Here is a 22,299-nt window from a genome sequence, read left to right as displayed (position 1 = left end):
TATTCATTTCGCTATTCCTAGTTTAAATATTTACACTGGCTGCAGTTAAAACACAGGCTGGTGTTGTGTTCTTCGTCCTGTAGTGTAAAACAAAACTCGGAAAAGGACAGTGTCTGCATTCTTTAAGGTCCCAAATGTTAAATATTTTTTGACCTTTACAAGATTGCAGACAACAGATTAGATCGTGATTAGACTCGTGATTAGACTCAAGCCTAGCCAACCAATCGGTCAAGAATGGCACAGGTTCTGACAAGTAGACCGTTTATAGGACAGTGGAAATTATACGCAGAATGCTAAGAAAAGAGATTTTTGACTCTAGGCATTACTACCAGTGAATCTATGTTAAACTTTCTCAAGCAAAGTTGCTGAAATTACTCCATGTGCACAATGTGCATGAATTGTACGCAATTTGCGCTCAGTTTCTTTATTACAATTGCTGTGGCGGGATGAAAAACATATTGAAGCATTCTAACTTTCTTAAGACGGCAAAAACCTGGCAAACGGCAAAATACATTCGTGATAATTTTTTATTGTTAAAAAATACACGTGCGTGAAAAAGCGAACATGAAGACAAAGCTAAATGAGACTGTGGGATAATCCATAAAGTTCCTCATCCACATTCCATATTCTTGCTGTGATCATTCGTCTGAAATATAAAGAAAAATCAGTTTAGCTGCGGTCAATTTTGTGTCAGAATTGTGAGAATTGCAGTATTCTTTAGTGCCTACCTCTAAAAGGGAGGCCCACAAACTACTTGAGGGAGAACAAGGAAGAATGTCCTCATTCGGGACTCTGCTACCCAAAGTTATGTCTGAAGTAAGATACATGTCCCAGTCTCTCCTAGAAGATGAATGATGAAATAATCAGCAGAACATCGTAAGTGATGGTAGAGAAAAAATTCACAGTTTCATCATCTGACAGAGAGAGCGAGGATCTTAATGAGGAATACAACCATGCATTAGGAAGGGGGGAAATCGTAAAGGAAGATAGTTCACGGGCTCTTAATACAATCTCAACATATTGAGAAGGGTGTCATTGCATGGAGTATGTTCCACGTATGATAAATACGAGCAGCTCTATGTGACATCAACGTTTTTTGTATTACCTGATCTGAATGAGATATTGAATACTTTCATCTGCTTGTTCATAAAAACGACGAAACTCAACCAGAGGATCATCTTCTAGTAAAGACAGAATATATCAATAATTTCTCTCTCCCAGCATTTTCTAGAAACAAGTTGATAAACCCAACGATAATTCCTAACCTTTACTTAAGTTAAGAAGTGCTTTTTGTTCTAATCTTTGTTGCTTTTCTTTCATTTCTCTTTGTCCTTCTTCCTCCATTAAAATCACTCTCAAAGCTTTTTCTTCCTCTTTGTAAGTTTTTATTCTCTCTTCAATCATCTTATCAAGATAATCACACCTTGTTGTGAAATTATTATCCTCACTTGATGACGTCTTTGGGTAAACACCTATTAAAAGGTGGAATGTTATTACAACGCCATCGCAAGTCAAATATGCAAAGAAGATATTCTTAATATTACCTTTCTTCTCGCCTTCAGACTGCCTGATCGCTCGCAACTTCGTAAGGGACGTTACTAATTCTTGTAATTTATACGAATCTTGCAGTTTTCGTCTGACTTCACCCAAAACCCCTCCTGCTTCGTGTTTTAAGGAAGCTGCCTGGATAAAATAACAAAAAATATGTAGGAAGGATCAGGACGGAAACCCCAGTGTAAAAATGCTTTTCAGTGTTTATAAGGACATGGTATGTACGGAGACATTGACACGATTTTTACTTTTCTGGCTGCAAGATCTTTATCTCTGATTTCTTTCTGCAGAAGATCAATTTTTTCATGTAAAACTTTCCTCCTCTCTTCATCATTCTGTTTCTCCAAGAAACGACGTCTTCTACGATTTTTCAACCACAACTGTTGTTCACAGAAAAATGGATTTAAAAAATAACTTGCACTAGCTGGAGGTACAATTATTATATCTTCTTTTTCACTCAATGAAATAAATACAAGGCTACATATATCAAAGAATATATTAATACTAACTGTCTCAAAAATAAATTTATTTTAATAAAACCACACACAGAAAAACGTCATTATCAATGTCATCATGTACTGACTCGTTTTTTCTTTCTTTTGTGAATCCTCTGATCTAAATCCTCAATGAGATCTGGATCATTCAAAGTATTTTGCACTGAGATAATCTCTTCCTAAAATAAACCAGAAAAAAATACAGCAAAATACAGAACAGACTGAGCGGTATTATTCAACAACTAATATGACACTCACTTTAGTTTTTTCTGCTTTTGCCAGGCAATCTTCCCATTCTTCAACACCAGACTCAAGATTTTCTTGAAGTTTCTGATATTCTTGATTTAACTGATTATTAAGACTCAAATAACGTTGAAAAAGACTCTGTGCCTCACTTATCTATACAAATATTATAAACATGTGCGTCAGATGTACATACTTGTTAAATGATTGAATGGTGTTAAATAAATAATATATGTTCTGGTTAAAAAACTGTTTCTCTGATTTTAAAAAAGTGAAGTGGGAAGAGAGCAGGAGAATTAATGATCCAGCTAAACAGCATTATTAAAATTTCTTGTATTTTTATTCCAATTTAATTCCTGTAAAAGGCTCATCACAATCATTAGAATCTACTGATGAAAAAATTACAATATTTCTACTCAATCTCATTGTTTGATAAGCAGAAAGTTGGAATAATTGTGCATAAAATGCATAATTTTCATTACATATTTATATCAATAATTTCCCAAAGGATACTAAAAAGGATTCATTCATATGTTCATCTGTTATTTAAACATCCACTGGAGATAATGCTCTGATAATTACCACAAGATGGAGCAAGTATAACTACAGTACAGCAAACAACAAGTTTGTGTGACAAACCATATCAGTATTGGTGAACAGAAATGTTGGCAAATGCAAATATATACAGTAGATTAAACAAGAATGGAGGTTAATGAAAATGGAATAGAAGGCAGGGGATGATTGCCAATGGAACAAGTTAGAATGAGATAAAGCTGAATGCAGAGAAAAACAAGTAAGTAATGTCAAAGTACAAGCAGGTCAATGTAAGATATAAATAAGTAGGGGTAAAAGCTTTATATGCAAAATATGATCCTCTATTTGACAAATAGTGAAAACAACAAAATATTCATTCCTTCTATGCCTATTATATACTGTAAGTAGATAAATATTTTTAAGGATATGAAGAATTGGGTGATTTATATATGCATAAACTATGAAAAAGGTCATCAGAACCATGCTATTCTCTTAACCTATCCCTGACAAGCCCTGGAGGTTTTATTATCTGGACTGGTGCAGGTTTAACATTGATCTTGACAAACCTTGAGAGTCTTTTTCTTTACTTCTGTTGTCTGTATATGACATTGCTCCAACCAATTCTTTAACCACATTTTGTCCACATCTTCCTGACAGGAAACCTGAGTTTGAGGTAATATTTGACTTGATGAACACTGTACATTACTTTGATGTAATTGATGAGTCCCATAATTTAGATTTACAAGTGGAACATTCTGTGATTGATACATATTGGCTGGTTGTTTGCTATTTCCATCATAACCACCAGAGTTAAAATTAAATCCTGAGTTATTCCTTTGGTTGACAGTGTATGGTACCGGATTAATTCCTCTTTGATGGTATGAATTTTGTCCTGGTGGAAACATGCCACCATAGGCACCATTATTGCCCCAAATACCATGTTGTTGAGAAAATGTTGCTGCATTATGTTGAATACCCTGATTGTTATGTGGAACTACATTCCTTGGAATATATGTAGATTGTGGGGAATAACTGGAAACACCAAAATGTGGTCTTGCAAATGTATTCTGCCCAGAATAATTTACTGAACTACCACGAGGCCACGTTTGCTGGCCTTGGTTTGAACCGTTTCTTGAACTACCATCCCCATACATTCTGATGAATACACCTTTTTTGCTTTTCTCAACGCTTTATTTCACACAACAAAACATAGATATTGTGAATTTCTTTCAATGCAGTTTTTTATTCTTGGAACATGAACTTTGCTCAACACTCAACAGTCTCGGCAGCAGAAATGTGCAGGTGTATTATATCATGCAGGATATGATTGCCCTAAAATTCAGGCAACTTTTCTTCAAGATGGCGTCTCGAGCAGGAGGGAGAGCTTCAGGTCTGATAATATTTCGTCGTATTTTAAACCATCCTACAGAATATCTTCTTCTACAAGCATCTTATGGAAGTCACCATTGGACACCGCCAAAAGGACATGTTGAAGAAGGCGAAAGTGACGAAGAAACAGCTTTTAGAGAAACAGAAGAAGAGGCAGGAATAACTTCCAAATCCTTGAATTTGATGAAAGATTTTAAAATTGTTTTAGAGTATCCGGTAAAAGGCGCTTTAAAAAAGGTGATATATTGGCTTGCAGAGTTGACTGACCATGACTGTAGAGTAAAACTGTCGGATGAACATCAAGATTTTAAATGGGCAAATCTTGCAAAAGCTTGCGAGTTAGTACGATACCATGACACTCAAGAGGCATTAACATCTGCTGAAAAATTTCTCAATGGAAAATAACTGCTAAAATAAAGACACAAGTTTGTACTTTGAAGCATGCAAACATCACCTAAAAGAGAAAAGCATGTAAAAATAGAACTGATTTTGACAATTGTAGTAAACTTTTTGTCTGTATTGTAAAAAAATAGAAATGTCCTTTAGGACTTTAATTATAATGTATAACCTTGTAAAGTTAATGTTTATGTTCATTAGTTAATAAGAAGTTGTGTGTATTTTCTAAGGCTATATCATAGTTTTCTGTCTTAGTTATTTCAATATAGTTGAACACCCAGCCTATAGCACAACTATATATCACAAAATATTGAATGAGAAGGTCTGCAATTTTTACCCCCAGATTGGGCAGAAAAGCGAGCAATTTCTACACGAGTCGCACGAGCCTTACACCCATTTTTATAAGTGAGTTTGGTTGTTCATAATATGCAGCGCAGGCATTTCCATCGACAACAACCTGTACTTGACTACACACAGACGTCTGAATTAGATTTAGGAATTTAAATTTATTTGAATACTTTTACAAGAATGAGGTGACAACGGCAATTCTCTCATGCCACGGTTTCACAAAATTAAAATGCAAAATACAGGCAGAAAAACACAACACCCTAAGATAACTAGGACTATATTTACAAATTTTATTTAAATATAAAAACGTTTTGGTAAGCATTGGCATGAAAACGTTTGTACCATTTTTCGTAGCGTTTTTTTTTACTACGAATAATAATTTTACTGTAAATATTAACCAACTTCATCTACATTCAAAGCTTTTAAGATGAAATCATGAAAAACTATATTTATATGAGATAATATTAAAGAATTTCATAGAAAATATCCAGCGTGTGTATATTTGCGAAAGGGTATTCTTCATCAGGATTGCTAACTGAAAACTTCTCGCCAATCTCCGAGATATTTTATTTGCCAAGGGAACAATTAACTTCATTTACTGGTTTCCAGGCCACTGACCTCTGCCTCGGCGTTGTAAACCTCTTGTTGGTGGGATTGCTTGACCTAGTCCTACAAAAATATCAATGAAACAATTCTAAACATTGTCGATGGCGATATCATTTTCACTTGAACCGCAACATTACTTAAATTTAGACGTTATATTTTGTATTCGTATGTTGAAGCACTTTATTATTGGGATGTATCACAAAAGTATAGAAAAACACGGACGTTTTCGAGACTTATATAGGCGACTACAAATGTTCAGAAATGTTTAATACCTTGAACTCTTCGTATCTGCCTGCGGCCTCTGGATGCTTGAGCTAGAAAAGAAATTGAAGTTAACTTTATTTCAACCGCCACCCTTGAGAAATTCAGGTTGTAGCATTTCGTCTGTCTTGACTTATACAATTTCAAGCTGTTTTTAACCCTAGTTGTCTGTGGTTATGACTTCTACACTTACTCTGGGGTTGCCCTGGTCTTCTCAGTTGCACAACTGTGGACTTCTGTGATGGGCGGTTTTCTGAAAAAAAACGGTTAATGTATACACTGAAAATTTAAGTGTTATAAAATCGAGAGGGAGGGAAGCAAAATTGGCATGAAATATTGCGAGTCTTCACCCTAAACAACAAATTATTAAACAAGGAAATGTGGCGCAACCGATGAAATCCAAGATCGTGTTTGATTGATATTAACCTTGACTAGTTAACAAAACTATTGTTTTGCCAGTTGATGTGGAAGGCTCTGAAGTTGAAGAACTTTCCTGGGAATCCATTTCTTTTGAAGAATCTGCAAATGAAACTAAATGTATTGGAATATATACAGTTATAAACGTAATAAATTTATCAACTACAACAAAATTATATTCTAAATACCTAAACGTTCTTCCGCAGGTTTAATGGTTGTCGCTGAGACAAGAGAACTGCCACTGGCTTCTTCAGAATCTTTCACTTCTCTATAATAAAAACAATCATCAAAATGCGAAGATCGACGAACAAATGTTCACATTTTTATTACTCATTGCGAAAGAGAAAATGTCTCTGGTAGTCCCCAAATCAACTTACGCTTTTTGCTCTAATTGTGACGTCACATTCTCATCCGGGGCCTTGCTGGTCTCAGGAACAGCTTCTGTAACTTCGACAGGATCAAATTTTTCGCTAGTTTCAGGAACATTTTGTTCAGAAACATCAACACCACTTGCCGCGATGTCGACCATGGTGGGAGGATCTAATATGTCGTCTGCAGTGCAGATAAAAATTATACAGCATAAACATAAGAATTTCAATGCACGACGTATAATCGAAGAGGCTTTCTCCATAAGAAAACCTTGCAGATGATCAGAAATATTGTTGAATAATATAATCATAATTTTATGACGTACACTTCATAAATAAACAAACCTTCAGACGTAAAATCAATAGTCGCGGCTTCATCCAAGTCTGGAACAACATTATCTAATAAAAAACATTTTGAGTTTACATCAGATCTTCTTTTGAAATTTTTTCTAGGGAATCTAGGGAGTTTTCGACCCGCCAAATTTATACACTGTTAATATACTCAGTTAATTTCAGTTTTTGGACCTTTTCTAAAGAGAGCTGGGAAAACTGCGATGGTTTAAGTATCAATATATAGGAGGTTTAGCTGACAGAATGCATATTAAAATCAAAGTACCAAAACCAAGATCTGCTTCATCTCCTTCTCCAGAAGACGCCATGATATCAAATCTTGTATCATCAACACGAAGACCTAAGTTGGGAACACAATGCCTTTATTTGTTGAATATTAAAATACTTTCCTTTCCCTCTCCGAGACCACTGCAAAATAATCCCGTTCGTGGCTCCCTAAAGCGTTTCGTACCTTCTTCCGTCATTCCCATCGCTAATCCTCCTGTCTGAGGTAAGCTGCTCTCAGTTGTTGATCCAAATAAGAATGATGGATGTTGCACACGAGGTGAACTAAACACGTTACAATATCAGGAAGTTGAACATGATTTTTAACAACATCATTCCATGGACTTACCTTATCATTTCACTAAAACCATCTGATCGTTTTGGAATGAATAATGTGGGAGTACTCGGTACCATGCAATCATCAGTTTCATCAAAGCCACCACCACCAGACTGGCTCTAGGAAAATAACATCAAAGTTTTTTGACCTCATATCAAACACACTACGCCTCGAGCAACAGTAGATGGAACCCTGGGTACTAGATTGCCTCGTAATAAATTAGTGATACGCGAAGGAACTTCTTGGTACGAGCATTATTCGAAACAATGTTAACAACAGCTTGAAGCAGAATATTCAAAAAAAATTTGTGACAATTATTTAGCTAACATCTGCCCACCTGAGACAAGGTGAACGGCGCTAGATGAGACTGGGATCTAATGAATGGTGGTTGAGTCCTAGGATGGACACTTTGTGATGTCACAACAGGCTCCTGAGAATGTTGTTCTTGATGTGATGTCGATATTGCGTCCGTAGTGGTTGGTATAACAACATCTGTACTATCTGCAGATTCTGAGAAATATACAATGAAAGTTACGAGGTGTAAGTTATACATCGTCTGCGAGGCTGGACCTTAGACCCAGTTTAAGTAAAGATAAGGGTCCATAACATTTTCCGAGGTTTTTTTCATTTATACGGCAAAATCAATGTATTCCAACCTTCTTGTCCAGGACCTTGCGACTGTTCTGCAGGAATTTCTTCAGCATCAGCAAATTCTTCTAGACGAGAATTTAATAGCGCATTAGAACGACGCATTAGAACGATCAGAAGCGATGATCTTAGTGACTACATCACCTCTATATTTAAACTATATATTTACGTTCTCTGTTACTCTGTTTCTCAAGTTCTCTGCACGCAACAGTCACAGTAGAGTATTTTTCTATTTATAATATATTTACCTTTCATATCGATGTCATCTTCAACATCATTTTCAACATCATCCTCGTCATCATCCTCATCATCATCATCATCAATAACTTCGACGACATCATCATCTTCATCGATATCATCCGCTTCAATTTGTCCATCATCTTCACCAGCTTCTTCTTCCTCACTATCATCATCAATACATACAACCTGGAAAAAACAAATTCCCAGTTTCAATGCTGAATCAATATTTCTTTGCATTTCTATCAGTTTTTCTACTTTATTGAATTTTGAAACTTTTCTACCCTAATTCTCTTCATAATTTCTATATACATAACAATCAATGACCTCTCTTTCTTCTTCAACTTCTTCCTGTCTTTCCTCATCGTTGTCATCAACATCAATATTATCGTCCTCGGCCATCACATCAAGAACATCTTCTTCATCCAATTGTTCTGTCGTTTCCTCAATTTCTTCCTGCTAAAATAGTGTGTTCAAACCAGTGATAAATCCGTAAATATTTTTTTCTGACAAAGACGTTGAAAAAATCGCGTATTGCTGCATTGGTTACCAGGTGAGCAGTGAAAGAGGCTTATTTCTTACCATTTCCGTTCTTGACTTCTTTGCTTCTTGAAGTCCTAAATTTTGATCTGTTGTGCTACAAACACAGAGAGACACATTACAGTGGTGCATCTTTCACTCTAAAGGAATAATGTTCAGCGCCTGAAGAGAAATACTAATATACTGTACCTTTCACTTTCACGTGGACGTTTGTTTCCAGGTCGTTCATCATCCTCCCTTACTGGGACGTCATCTTCAGGTCTGTAAGAACACAGTTTTTATTTATTATTCTACTCGTAAGACATCTTACGTAACCAAACAATACGAAATCTTAAAAATATGTTTTAAAAACCTGACCTTAACTCTGCTGACTGGATTTGTGCTGAAGTTGAAGGACGTTCATCAATAATAACATCAGAAGGTCTTTCTTCATCAACGTCATGTGTTGGTATGATAGCCACACTTGACGACATGATTGGCCTTACAGATACAGCAGCCACATCTGATGTAGTTGACGTCATTACAGAGGAGGAGACTGGGGTTGATGGTAGAGGATGAACTGTTGGTGTAGCAGAAGTTTGTGCTCGTGCAGAGACTGGTAATGTAGCAATAGGTTCAGCGGAAACTGTTGGCTGAGTTGTAACTGCTGTAGGTACTGCGGGTTGAGTAGTGACGGTGGGTGGCACAGTGGCACGGGGCGTGGCTTGGACTGTGGCTGACGTCATAGGTCGTATACTAGCTGTTGGTGTTGCTAAAGAACGGACTGGTACAGAGTTTGTTGGAGTAGCTGTTGGCTTGACAGCAGCAGTTGGTGGAACAGCAGTAGTGACTTGAGTGCTGTTTAGATCTTCATTCCCCCCTGAACTTACAGTTGAACTGGATGAATTACCCTGACCCTGACTCGCTGCAATTTGGCTCGCCTGAGATTTGATTTTTTGCTGAGCCTGGCGTATTAAACGGTCATACTGTTGTAGCTTCTTCTTTAACTTATCTATTTCACTAAAAAACGATATTTCAATATTTGTTGAGTCAAACACAGTCAAATATTCCTGAAACTTTTTACGAATAAAAAGCTCAGCATGTCGTTCATGCTTGCTATAGACACATCTAAACAATCCACTCATAAGTTGCAATAACACACAGAAAAATTAGTCAAATATAACAGCTTTTAAATACGCTCCTCGCTTAGTTCAACTTTCCCTCCATCTTTTTACAGACCTTTCTTTTTCATTTTCTTTTTCCTGACTTTCGTTCTTTTCTTGTTCGTATTTTTCGATCAACTCATTCTTCTCTTTCAATTCTTTGTCCATTCTTGCATGTTTTCCTTCAAACTGAGTTGATAAAACAGTCAGTCTCATTTCACGTTCACTGCTTGCAGCTGCCAAAGCCTCTTTCTCTTGACGAAGACCTTCCAAGGATTTCTTCAGTTCTTCACATTCGGCAGAATATTTATCTTTCATTGCTAAAATATTCAAAAAAAAAACTCTCACCCGGGAGAACAGTGTTTAAACTAATTCAAGGAGTATAGGTCGGACAAATATTGGAATCACGTAATACTTCGCATTGCGTTGTAAAATGACATACATCAAACGTGCAATTATTTTGATACAACATCAATACTTACTCATCAACTGTTGAATTCGTTTCGTTGCAGAGTTTAGAGTTTTTTTCGATTTCTCTTCTTTTTCCTAAAACATTAACCAAAATGGTTGCAGTAAAAGATTTGTGATGCGCAGTAAACGATTTGTAGTGTGATGATGGTAGGCACTTATGCACAGTGTTCAACGCCTACAAAACTAACCTTGCTTGTTTTTAGGTTCTGATTCAGTTTGTCCATTTCCTCCTGCAAACTATTTTTCTCTTCAGTTAAAGTTGTAATCATATTTTCCTGCTTTGTTACATCACCACTTGGTTGTTCTTCTGAAAGTTTTTTGGATAATTCCTCTTTTTGAGCGAATGTTTCGTCATATTGGGTCTTGTAACGTTTAGCAATCTTTTTTAACTGTAAAAAATAATCACATTGCGTGATATCTACAGTATGAATCCGTTGAACCTGGTCAAATATCTAATAATTTGATACTTTTGGAAGTGTTTGTCTAGAAATACAGACAATACGACGCAGATAGCCATGGAAAATAGCTTGACCCTGCGTGTTATATCTTATCTTACTTGAATAATCGTTTTTGCTTTCTCCTGGATCTCATCTGTTTTAGTTCCCAGTTCCTTCTGGAAATTCTCATTTTCTTCTTTTAGTTTCGCCGCTGCTGCATTATTCTCAGCCTTCGCAGTCTTCAGTTCTTCCTGTATTTTTGCTGTTTCAGTCTGGTGTCAAAATAAACATTTACATCAATCAATATCCTTGTCACTGGAAGCGCTGACAGGATGAACCCGAGCAAAAGCAATGGTTTACCTTTTTCACATTAATTTCAGCTTGTAATCTCGTGATTTCATTCCTCATAGCATCCATTCTCACTTTCAATTTTTGTGCCTCATCCGTCGATGCTTTTTGTTGTCCTACAAGTTGTTTCTTTTCTTCTTGCAATTTCTTCATTTCTTCCGGATCAATTTGGTTCTTACATTGTTCTATCAACTGATTCACTCGTGAACGCCAGCGTTGAATCTTAAACGAGATGATTAAATAATTGATGGAAAGAAAATCTCGACTAAAAACATTAGTTTAACTATGAACTAGAAATAGAAAGTGAACCATGATAACTATATTTAATAGTTTTGTAAACTGTTTTTATACTGGGGTCAAAATATGGACTTAATTTCATTCACAGTCACTCGTACCTCGCTTCTGAGTCCAGTTTTTTCTCCAACTAACATATCTTTCTGAGCAGTCAAATTCTTGATACTTTGTTTTAGTGGATTGATGTCACTTTCAAGACGCTTGGCCTGAAAAAATAGATTAATTTCAATAAAACAACAACTACAAAAGTTGTCCTGCTCTATAGCTAGAAGGCATGCGAATCATTAATACTGGACGAAGATTTATTTGCATGTCAGACGACAATTTCAAGCAGTTTGACGTGTGTCAAACAGTGTTACATAAAATACTGTCATTCATAAGTGTTACCAAAACATATCATTGCATAGAAAACAACCTCATCTCTGTTGTCTAAAACCTTCATAACTGAATTAATAAATGCGCAGTTGTCAATGGGCGGTATTTTTTGTACTTGCCTGTGCTTCTGTCTGTTTCAGCTTATTTTGCAAGGTTTCTTTATCATTGTTCAAAACTTTATTCATCTCCTCTATTTCTGCTACCATCTCAACTTTCTTCATTATTTCCTCGTGTTCAGCGACATCAATAGGAAGTGATTTTGTTCTTTCTTTCTCCTTTTTCAAGATTTCTTCTGTGTCTTGAAGTTGTTTTTCAACGTATTCTAAACGTTGTTGATATCGAACACTCTCAGATTGCAAAAGTTCACTCTTTGTTTCTGCAATTTCCTTTTCTTTTCTTACAAATCTAAGATGAAGGAAATATTTAGTTTACTTTGTGACGCTATGACTGTTATTAACAATTAAATGTTGAGCCTGAGATTCCACGGTGTTTTGAAGAGAACGAATACTTCTAAACGTTTTTACTATATTCGTGCGAGGAAAGTTCAATCAAATCCCGGGACATTCGACGCGAAAATTTAGCATTTGCAATGGCTTTGGACGCAAATTTAAAAACATTTTGAGGAAAAAATATCACGAGACTGAAAGACGGCTAAAAACTGAGGAATATTGATAAATATCAAATTACATTGTCGAAGCTCAAGTGGTGTCATTTCTGCAGAAATGAAGTGGCTGTCTATATTAGTGTCATTCAGAGACCCACGTGGACTTTAGGAAAGTTCGCTAAGCGACATTATTTACCTGATGACTTCCCACAGATCTTTGACAGTTTTATCAACTGGAGCATCAGATGATTCTGGTGTAGTTTCACTAGTTACGCGAATGTCACCGAGAGAACGAGACTGAGCGGCCAGTACTTGTTGAGACAGCTGAAATGAAAATAACTTCAGGTAGAAATAAAGATTGTAAGCACAGAATGTCTAATTCATGTACTAATAATAATGTTCTAAAAATGGTTTTCGATCGTCAAGGAACACTACAAAAGACCAACCTTCTCGCCTTGTTCGTGCAGTAAAGCGTTCTGATTTTTCAGTTCGTCACAGCGTGAAACTAGTTTCTCCAACTCTCCTTTGTGTATATTTTTCTGTTCTTCCCACGAGGCTTTGCACTCATTCAAATTACCCTCGGCATTTTTGCGCTTTTCTTCCGTTTCCGCCAAGCGAGATTCAAATGTTTCTAACTGAAATATTTTTAAACAAGAAATTGCTATACTGCGAGTTTGTAAGAAACTTTAAATACCATGGTAGTGAACGGACGATATAGTTAATGGTCAACCAATGAATGCATGGTTTGACCATGTTTATGTTACACTTGATGTAACAATCCTACCTGTTCTTTTGCCAAAGTCAAAGCCTGAACATCGGACGCATGATGAACCAACTCTTTTTGATATTTTTCTTGAGTCTAAAAATAAAGCCAGATTGGTGTCTCTTGCAGTGAATACTCTGCGTATATCGTGGAAAACACTTCATAAATGCGGTAAAACTCGTGTTTTGCGCTGACTGTCCTATATAAGCTGTCTAAAATTGACGTTAGCTAAATTGCATTTCAACAGTTTTAAATTCGTCAGGAATCGCAGTACGTCTTGTTTTTATTCAATAAACTCGCACATTTTATAAACCTATGTCAATATCTGAGAGAAAAAACACTAACACCACGAAGAGACGATATACCTCTTTAGCCAAGGTTTTCTGTTCCTCGCATATTTCATTTGCTCTTTTTTCTTTTTCAACACACATCTCAGCTCGTTTCACAGCCTCCCTTGCTTCTGACGTCAATATCTCCACTGACTTCTGTAGACTTGCTGTTTTATCGGTAAATTGTTTTTTTAATTCTGTATTTTCTGATGTTAGATTTGCAAGCGTCGCTTGTGTTGATGTGAGAGATTCCTGTAAAGCCGCCATTACTTTCACGTTGTCTTCTTTTTCACCCTCGGCTTTTTCCTGGTATAATTTGCTTGTCTACGAGATGGAAAAAATTCAATATGTTAACTTGGAGTATCTTGTCCCATGCAAAGTGAATTCACTTCGATACACCTTTCGCAAGGCTTTTAAATTAGGTTATAAAGCAAGCAATGCATATAACAAGCGTGGTCAAGAAGCGGACAATAATTGTTCATACCTTGTTCAACTCTGACAGAGCTTCTTCATTTGCAGTCAGCATCGCTTTATATTGATCTAAATGTTTCTTCGAAAGTCCAATCTGATTCTCCAGCACTAAAAATAGTATACAGTAAGCTAAGGCAAATAGAATGAATCTGTGCAGCATTGTTAAACGAGAAAACGATCTTCTTTCTTATTATTGTCATGCAAGCTTCTTGTAACAGCGTCAGTGACACTTACACAATGTACACAGCAACGTTATATTTACATATTGTCGCGTTAACGCCGTTATATTCTTTACAACACCAACATGGTCCCCTGATGCACAAAGCACAATGTACTAATACTGTAATTATGGTACCTTTGTTTCTTGTCTCAGTTTCATACAACTTTCCTTTTATCTCCTCAACTGTTGATGAAAACTGTTCTTCTTTCTCTTTCAATCTTCGGGCAAACTCGTGTCCTAAAATTTTCGATAGAAAGCGATGAAAATATTTCCTAGAAAACCGCATGAAAACATGCAATAATAAGCTTCCTTCTATATCTGCACAAGTAAAACTTTCAATATGTTGCATGTAAACTAAGCTTCCACTATTATCCCCAGTCATCCTCATTATACCTGGACCATCCTCGCTTGCATCTCGTGCAAGAATTTCATTCAATCTCGTTTCACTCGCTAATAAATGTGATTCTTTTTCAGACAACTATACAAAATCAAAAATAGTTTTTAACAACTTCATCGTCTGGAATTCACAAGCCAAGTAAAGGTCCTGAGCTCGAAGTACAAAAAGCTTTGCTAACCTTTATCTTAACACTATTCAACTCTAACTGAAGTGCTTCCACCTTATTTTCTGCTTCTTTTAGAAGTTCTGATTCTGCTTTTAATTTTCTTTTACATTCACCAACTTGGGACTAACAATAAATTTGTATTACCAATAAATAAACAATAAAGAAATCATGACCAGGTGCAAGACAACAATATACATGAGGGCACATACTAATAACAATATACATGAGGGAACATATTGATAACAGTGTCATGTACGATGAGGTGTTTACCCTCTGTAAAGATTTGTAATAACAATACATATTTACAAACCTTGAATGAATCAGCAGACTTTGTAATCTGGTCTTGTTCAGAAGTTAATTTTTGTTTTAAAATAGCGACTTCTTGTTCCAGAGCAGAAACTTGACTTGTATGTCTCGATCTTGTTTCATACTCTTGTCGTTCTAAATTGTTCTGAAAGAAAAGAACAAAATATGAAGAAGTTCCTCGTAATACATAGATATATATTGTGCCGCCCTAAGGTAAGAAGTTGATTTAGCAACTCGTCAACATCCTTCAAATCATTTGCGGGTTTCTTCTTTCCTAGATTGTCATTATGTTACATGCACACCTGCCAATCCTGTCTTGGATCAGATGCATACTGACCTGTATTGTTTGAAGATTGGTTAACAATGTATTCTGTCCTTTTTGTTGATTTATCAACGATTTATTTTCCTCAACGAGTCTTGCTTCCGCTTGTTTAACTATATTTTTCTCTTCAACCAAATTTTGATACATCACCTGAACAAAAAGACATACGTTCTAAGTCACATATACCTGCAAAATATATAGTTGTTCGCTACAATTTTTTATCTTCTCAGACCAAAATGGCTTTACATGAAAAAGCCTGACAGGTCGAGGCCTTTCAGAGCATGGAATATACAACACACGAGCCTATTTACCCTCACGAACATACCTCACTTCGCATCAATTTCTCTTTCACTTCACTTAAATCTTGCTTGGCAGTTTCGTATGATGTTTCAAGTTTTGCAGAAGTTAAAGATAATTTCTCAGATTTATCCCTTAATGCAGCCGCTTCACGTTTCAAACTGTTGCAATTTGACTCCAGTAACTTGTATCTTTCATTTGTATGCTCCAACTAGAAATATAAATCACGCAAGCTCAAATTGCCGCATTGCAATTGGTGAATAAATATGCCTAACTACAATAAGATATTGTTATTAGACTAACACAAGACACTTGGTTAAGGAATTATTGATACCTGAGACATCGCAGTTGCATTTTTTATATTTAACTCTGAGATGGTTGACCGCAGTTCTTCATTCTTTTCCTTGATCTGTCTAAAACACGATGCGATGTTGAATTAACAACTCGATCTACGAACTATAGGTCACGATACTCTCCCGCCCCATTTACTACCATCGATGACATTCCGTTTTTCATTGCTATAGTACCACTTAACAATACCAGTATCAAGATTGCTCTTGAACACAACAAAAATACAGTAATAACAAATCATTCACACTCGTATAAAGCTATAAGCTTACTTTTCATTTGACAGCTTTTCATTTTTGTAGCTTTCAAACTGTTTTTGAAGTTCCTTTAACGCTTCATTTGTTTCTTCAAAAGATGACTGATTCAAGACATTTTGATCAAGTACTTGTCGCGGTGTTATCTAAATCATAAAAATACAGATAAGAGATTTTAATGAATTAAAACCTTTATGAACTGCTTATGATTGTATAATGTACAATGTACAAAAGGCTTTATGAACTGCTTATATACAGTACGACATTCATAGTTGATACGATCATTGGACTGGCCTACAGACTTTAACAAAAAAGTGTTAAAAATTACAGGTGATTGTCCAGTGTTTGCCAAAAGAACGCGATACATATCTCTTTGACGTACAACGGCTTCCACCTTAACAAAAAGAGCATCTTTTCAGAGACCACCTTTCTATACTATGAACCATGTTCCTCATGACATGGCTGTTATTTTATTGCGTACACAGCAAACGAGATACTGTCCACACATTTAGTGTTAATCTTAGAATAAAACTTACCATAGAAGTTTGCCTTTCGCGACTTTCTTTTAATTCCTCCAGCTCATTAAGTGCTTCATCCAGTTTCTGTTTTAGTTCAGTGTGACTGTATGAAGGTAAAAACACCTCGTCAGTAATGTTCTTAGGATTTGCAACTTTGATCAGGGACTTGCGAAAATCAGGATTAAACGAAATTCATCGTACGACTTAAAACATCCAGAACTTCAACTCATATCAAAAAACTTGACAATCGACTGAGAAGAATCATTACAAATATTGTATGCATATTTTTACCATAAGATAAAATTTTCAAATTTCTTACGCCAAATCACTTTTCTCTTTCTGTTCATCTTTCTCTTTTTCTTCACTAAGTTCCCGGACGACCGTCAAGAGCCGTTGATTCTGTTCTTGAAGTTCTTCAATATTTCTAAACAAAACATTTCCACATTCTATAGTCCATTCGAAGCAGGGAAATTAGCGTAGGGAACAAGAACATGCCGCGAACACGTTTTCTGCCATTTTAAAACCCAAACTGAACGACATACCTGAATGTTACCAATCTGCTTGAAATCACTTCCGATGAACTGGAAACCTCGTCATGTGAATGAGCAAGATCATCCAACACAATACTTGATGTAGTACTCACTACAGAACCTCTGGCTTCTTCACACTCCTTCAGCAAAACTTTAACCTGATTTCAAAGAATATTTTTAGTCCAATGAATATCTGAAAGATCAAAACGACCGGACAGTCGAGTCGTTTCGTCGAGAAGTCATCCTATCTGTATCTACTACAGTTGAAAAACTTTATTTTTAAAATTTCCTGGGTTTATAAACACCTCGGCAAAAATATATTTAATTTCACGAGATCACACACACATTATTCAGCAATGCTCACATCTGTCCTTAAATGCTCATATCTGTCCCCAATTCTCGATGAACTCACACAGACTCATGCAACGTTAAACTTTCCGAACCTGCGAGGCAAGATCAGCAGTCAATACTTTCATTCTTTCATTTTCTCTTCTCAAATGTTCAGATTTTTGAACAGCTTCGCTCGTCTCCATACTGTATTTCTCCATTTCCTTAAAATAAGCAAAGGTCTTGAAAATCACAGGCACAAAAATATATAATATGCAGAATATGACACAGGGAAGGCTTTTCTGCGTTCATTTGTGTTGGCTGAAACAGAACACTAACGCGATCTCTTTTATTTGCCTTGCTATACATTACACAATTCCCATCAAACGGAATTGTAATTCAACTCTCTAAAACCCAATTTTTAGCCGTGAAATGTTGTACAATTCTTGCCCTCAAGTTTTACAACTCTGACAGCAGTCCCTTAGATAAAATGAAATACCTAACGAAGATCGGGCGCAAGAAGAACTCCTCAAAAGTTGTTTAAATACAACTCAAACCTTCATAGCATCCTCCAGTTTCAACGTTAGCTTGTCAATTGTAATGAGAGAGCCTTCGTAATCTTTTCGTTGTTGTTGGAGCAATGGAGCTTTTTCTTCAATATCCTTGATTCAAAACAAGATTATGAAACAATCGTGGTATAGGCTGATTGGATAGGTTGGTTGGTTAGGTTGGTTAGACTCGATAAACTTTCTTTCATTATCTATCTCTTACCTTCAAGATATCCTCCAAGTATCCCTTCAAACGGCCATTTTCAGCCTTTTCAATTTCAAGTGAATCGAGAGTCTCAACGTATTGATTGTAAATCTAAAATTTGAACAGAAAAACGCTTTGAAAATGAACTAAAATGTTGTGATAATACATACTGTAACTTAGAAACTTAATTCAGAATACTACCATGTATTGTAAAAGATAATTCAGCCAAATACACTTCACGCAAACATGTTCTTCAGTATATTAAATAACGACTCACCTGTGTCAAGGTCATTCCAGACTTCAAGAATGAACTAGTTGCAGCCGCAGTGGGCGAGAAAGCTGCCAAACTTTCAGCTGACATTGGAGCAGTTCCTGATACGATGAATGAATAAAAAATACAAAAACAATAACAGCTTAAATGAGTGATTAATGTTCTGCCCAATCCAATACTATACACATATATATATTTTTGTTTCTTTAAAATCCAAAGATTTGCATTGTATTATATTATCCTGACAACACTCACCTCTCTGTCTTGCTGCTTCCAACAAGTCATTTGCATTTTTCAGCTCATTTTCAATATTCATCACTTTCTCATCTGAAGATGTTCAATACAAAAGCAATGATTTAAAAACGAAGTTTAGCAACCCTCAAAATCTCAAAGTAAGAATTCAATCTACCATATTCTTTAATAACTCTATCAAGATTTCCTTCACTTTCTGTCAGTTTGCTCTCTACTTCCACACGCCCTGAAACAATTGACTTGATGTAAGAAAACTGTTGATAAAAAGCAACATACAGTGATTTCTTTTGACCAATATAAAGAGCTCAAATCAGTCGGACATGCCAGTACTCAGGAAAATATAATCTTACCATTGTTAGCCTCTTTCAGCAAGCCTTGTAACTCCTCTATAGCACCAACAAGTTCCTCACATTTCAATTTTGAACTTTCAGATGTGTCCTGTTCAGACAATATTGAATTGCTGCATTTTGTAATGAAGTACGCATGGTATACAGGGACCATATCTAGTTCGTATAGTACGCATGGTATACAAGGACCATATCTAGTTTGTATAGTTATGTATGGTATACAGGGACTATATCTAGTTATATTCTTAAACTAATTTTACCTTGTAGAGCAATGCCAGTTTACTTTGGGAAGCAATCTCAAGTTTATATTGTTCCTCTGTCTTTAAGTGATGTTCACGGGCCTAAATGTGGAATGTTGCTGCATGATTTATACATTCTGCATAGATTTACTCATATATTTCTTTAAAAATATACAGTTTTCCAGACAGTTTATTTGACTAAATTCTACAAAGGCATTTCAAGAATAATTGATGAGCCATTTGGCATATGGTAACATTTCTTACTTCTTTCAATTTGTCAACAAGGGAACTTGTTTTGTCTTTCAACTCCTCATTGTCTGTCTTCAGGTTTTCACTCAAAGATTCAAGATTATTTGCCTGTAAAAAATCATTGAATAAATCATATGTACTACATAGTATAAAGCGCAATTGTTATATATAAAAACTTGTTTACCTCATCAATTTTTGCATCCAGTGAAGTTTGCAACTGGGTAATGGTTGAAGTCTGGATGAGAACAGAAGAATATTGTGAGCACATGTGAACTGCTATGCTCTTAAATAAGCATAGCTTGTCTTCTTAATTAATACAGAAGAATTTATAACATGAAATAATTATGTTGCCATTATATACAAACCTGTTCTTTCCTCAGAAGGAAATATTCTTCAGATTTTTTCTTTAGCAACGAGTCAAACCAATCTCTTTGTTTTGTCACAAGATCTTTTTCTTGTTCTAATCTTTTTTCTCGTAACTGCAGATAACATACAAAATTCCAGGCTTGAATACCTTAATACCACTTTTGTTCGCACAATCATATAAATAATCTTTTAACCAACCTGATATGATGTCTCTTTACTCTTAAGTTCATCCAACTTTGCCTGATTATTATTAAAGATAATATTAAATATATTATCTAAAACAGCAGCTAGATCATGAACAAACTATCATTACAAACCTTTGCTTCATATTGTATCGCATTTGCATTGCTGACTTTCTCAGACATTAACTTCCATTCCTCTACAAAACCAAATCATTAAGATTGTTCACACTGGAATGAAATGTAACTGCTCTTTCTGTTCCCTATGTGCTAATGTGCTTGACAGATATTTTAAACAAATTGATACTTGATCACATAGTCTGTCAAAACTAAAAAATCTCACCATTCAATCTGTCAATTTCTTGATTCTTTCTCTCCAATGTAGCTACTAATGTGAGCTTTTCTGCTTCAAGGGTTTGATTTTCACAAAACACTGTTGACTAATGAAGAACAAAATAAACTAGGTAAAAATCTGACTTTATTGTTATGTTTATATCACTTTATGTTTTGTTAAACTATATTCACCCACATAGTTTGTTACAGCAGCATCTTTTAAAGATTCAGCTTCAGACAGTCGCTTCGATTTCACTTCCAAAGCTTCAGCTACAAACAAAACAAAATTGTAACCTCAGACATAGTAACCTCACATTAACTTAGAGGTGAACCTCACAACTATTAAAACTAACCTGTTTCGTCTAAATTCTTCTTTAATATCTCATTTGACTGTGTTTCATGTTCCAACTTACTGTTACATGAAATAAGTTGCTTTTCCAATTGATTGAATTGTTGATCTGAAATGCATAAATGGTTGGCGAAATGTTGAAAATATTTAACATAGTGACTTCAGCTAGAAATTGTATGACTGGGATTTAATGTTGATTTAGCCTCATTTGACAGTAATATTAAAATAGTTGAAAGTCTCAAAATGTATGACATTCATAGAAGTCATTCTTCGCATGGACCATACCACCAAACAAGCTAATGCATCCTGCTATCTTAATACATTAGCAAGCATAATCTATATTTCGGGAAAGCACTGATAATGGCTATATCTTTGTTATATGCATGGAATATATAATCACAATCAATGCTGGATTATAAACTATCAACTATGTAAGCAAAATTTGCATCACACATTCGTTTCTCGCAAAATCAGTTAAGAAAATTGATCAGTTTTTAACCATTAAATAAGAAATCAGTAAGGTATTTCCTCATCTCCCTGCAGCTATTCTAATATTTCCTGGACTGTGAAATATACTCACCAGCATTCACACGTGCACGTCGAAGAATTTGGACATTGTTGATCATTTTCTCTTTTTGCGCTTTCTCTCTGGAGACATATTCGCTAATATCTTTAAATATAGACTTAGCACTTTCGCTAGAGTTTAAAACATTGCATATTGCAGCTTTAGAAAGTCCAGTTTCACGACATAATATCTCCAGTTCTTCCAAATCAGACGCCATCTTTCAAGTTTTAACTGAAATTTGCAGTCAGTGACTCTGACATTTTGATCCAGTGATTTCGACACATTACCGACAAATTATTCGAGCGCAAAAAATAGCACGATGGACGGGAAAAAAATGTCTCGTAAATGGTAGGTACCATCACGGGTACCATCCAGTACCATCACTGTAATGACTGTATCCTCCATCTATAGGTACCTATGTAGATACCAGACACACTGAGCTCTAGTATAATTCCTGCAGGACTTGCTCTAGTTTTTTCGATCGGACTTTTCA

General features: G+C 35.6%; 3 protein-coding genes across 7 annotated transcripts; 1 reads left to right on the top strand and 2 right to left on the bottom strand.

Moving 5' to 3' along the window:
* Window positions 1–226: 226 nt before the first annotated feature.
* LOC114535852 (programmed cell death protein 7-like) lies at window positions 227–4,108 on the bottom strand. 3 transcript variants are annotated; one of them, XM_028557169.1, is made up of 10 exons: window positions 3,389–3,477; window positions 2,802–2,891; window positions 2,304–2,393; window positions 2,135–2,224; window positions 1,800–1,931; window positions 1,545–1,683; window positions 1,266–1,472; window positions 1,106–1,181; window positions 729–840; window positions 228–646 (listed from the first exon to the last, which is right to left on the bottom strand). In XM_028557169.1, exons 2-10 carry the CDS (start codon window positions 2,817–2,819, stop codon window positions 611–613), a joined length of 900 nt encoding a protein of 299 aa, XP_028412970.1. In that variant the 5' UTR covers window positions 2,820–2,891; window positions 3,389–3,477; the 3' UTR covers window positions 228–610. The 3 variants fall into 3 exon arrangements, with proteins under 3 accessions (XP_028412969.1, XP_028412970.1, XP_028412968.1); XM_028557168.1 differs by lacking the exon at window positions 2,802–2,891 and having other exon boundaries at window positions 227–646; window positions 1,106–1,178; window positions 2,304–2,444; window positions 3,389–4,108; XM_028557167.1 differs by lacking the exon at window positions 2,802–2,891 and having other exon boundaries at window positions 2,304–2,444; window positions 3,389–4,108.
* A 47-nt stretch (window positions 4,109–4,155) lies between these two features.
* On the top strand, window positions 4,156–5,103 carry LOC114535854 (bis(5'-nucleosyl)-tetraphosphatase [asymmetrical]-like). Its single transcript, XM_028557170.1, has one exon. The coding sequence runs from the start codon at window positions 4,182–4,184 to the stop codon at window positions 4,614–4,616; it is 435 nt and encodes a 144-aa protein (XP_028412971.1). The 5' UTR covers window positions 4,156–4,181; the 3' UTR covers window positions 4,617–5,103.
* A 33-nt stretch (window positions 5,104–5,136) lies between these two features.
* Window positions 5,137–22,025, bottom strand: LOC114535851 (nucleoprotein TPR-like). Of its 3 annotated transcripts, none has more exons than XM_028557164.1 (58): window positions 21,822–22,025; window positions 21,246–21,350; window positions 21,089–21,162; window positions 20,903–20,999; window positions 20,698–20,759; window positions 20,579–20,620; window positions 20,380–20,493; window positions 20,199–20,249; window positions 20,030–20,122; window positions 19,787–19,867; window positions 19,530–19,617; window positions 19,337–19,405; window positions 19,183–19,254; window positions 18,934–19,028; window positions 18,675–18,767; window positions 18,461–18,565; window positions 18,020–18,127; window positions 17,589–17,734; window positions 17,366–17,470; window positions 17,065–17,149; window positions 16,857–16,922; window positions 16,547–16,674; window positions 16,261–16,339; window positions 15,955–16,137; window positions 15,645–15,779; window positions 15,312–15,452; window positions 15,014–15,124; window positions 14,832–14,916; window positions 14,574–14,675; window positions 14,232–14,326; window positions 13,784–14,071; window positions 13,440–13,514; window positions 13,102–13,290; window positions 12,852–12,979; window positions 12,171–12,456; window positions 11,778–11,882; window positions 11,395–11,604; window positions 11,154–11,306; window positions 10,786–10,986; window positions 10,609–10,672; window positions 10,203–10,446; window positions 9,342–9,983; window positions 9,174–9,245; window positions 9,027–9,081; window positions 8,772–8,903; window positions 8,456–8,633; window positions 8,216–8,275; window positions 7,897–8,069; window positions 7,572–7,678; window positions 7,410–7,507; window positions 7,224–7,298; window positions 6,953–7,006; window positions 6,617–6,791; window positions 6,428–6,507; window positions 6,249–6,353; window positions 6,016–6,075; window positions 5,834–5,875; window positions 5,137–5,624 (listed from the first exon to the last, which is right to left on the bottom strand). In XM_028557164.1, exons 1-58 carry the CDS (start codon window positions 22,021–22,023, stop codon window positions 5,551–5,553), a joined length of 7,137 nt encoding a protein of 2,378 aa, XP_028412965.1. In that variant the 5' UTR covers window positions 22,024–22,025; the 3' UTR covers window positions 5,137–5,550. The 3 variants fall into 3 exon arrangements, with proteins under 3 accessions (XP_028412965.1, XP_028412966.1, XP_028412967.1); XM_028557165.1 differs by having other exon boundaries at window positions 8,216–8,272; XM_028557166.1 differs by having other exon boundaries at window positions 5,138–5,624; window positions 6,249–6,341.
* Window positions 22,026–22,299: the final 274 nt, after the last annotated feature.

The sequence above is a fragment of the Dendronephthya gigantea genome, unplaced genomic scaffold (assembly GCF_004324835.1).
Source record: "Dendronephthya gigantea isolate DGI-Jeju-01 unplaced genomic scaffold, DenGig_1.0 000127F, whole genome shotgun sequence".
Classification (NCBI taxonomy): Eukaryota; Metazoa; Cnidaria; class Anthozoa; order Malacalcyonacea; family Nephtheidae; genus Dendronephthya; species Dendronephthya gigantea.
This window is presented reverse-complemented; position numbering and strand designations above follow the sequence as displayed.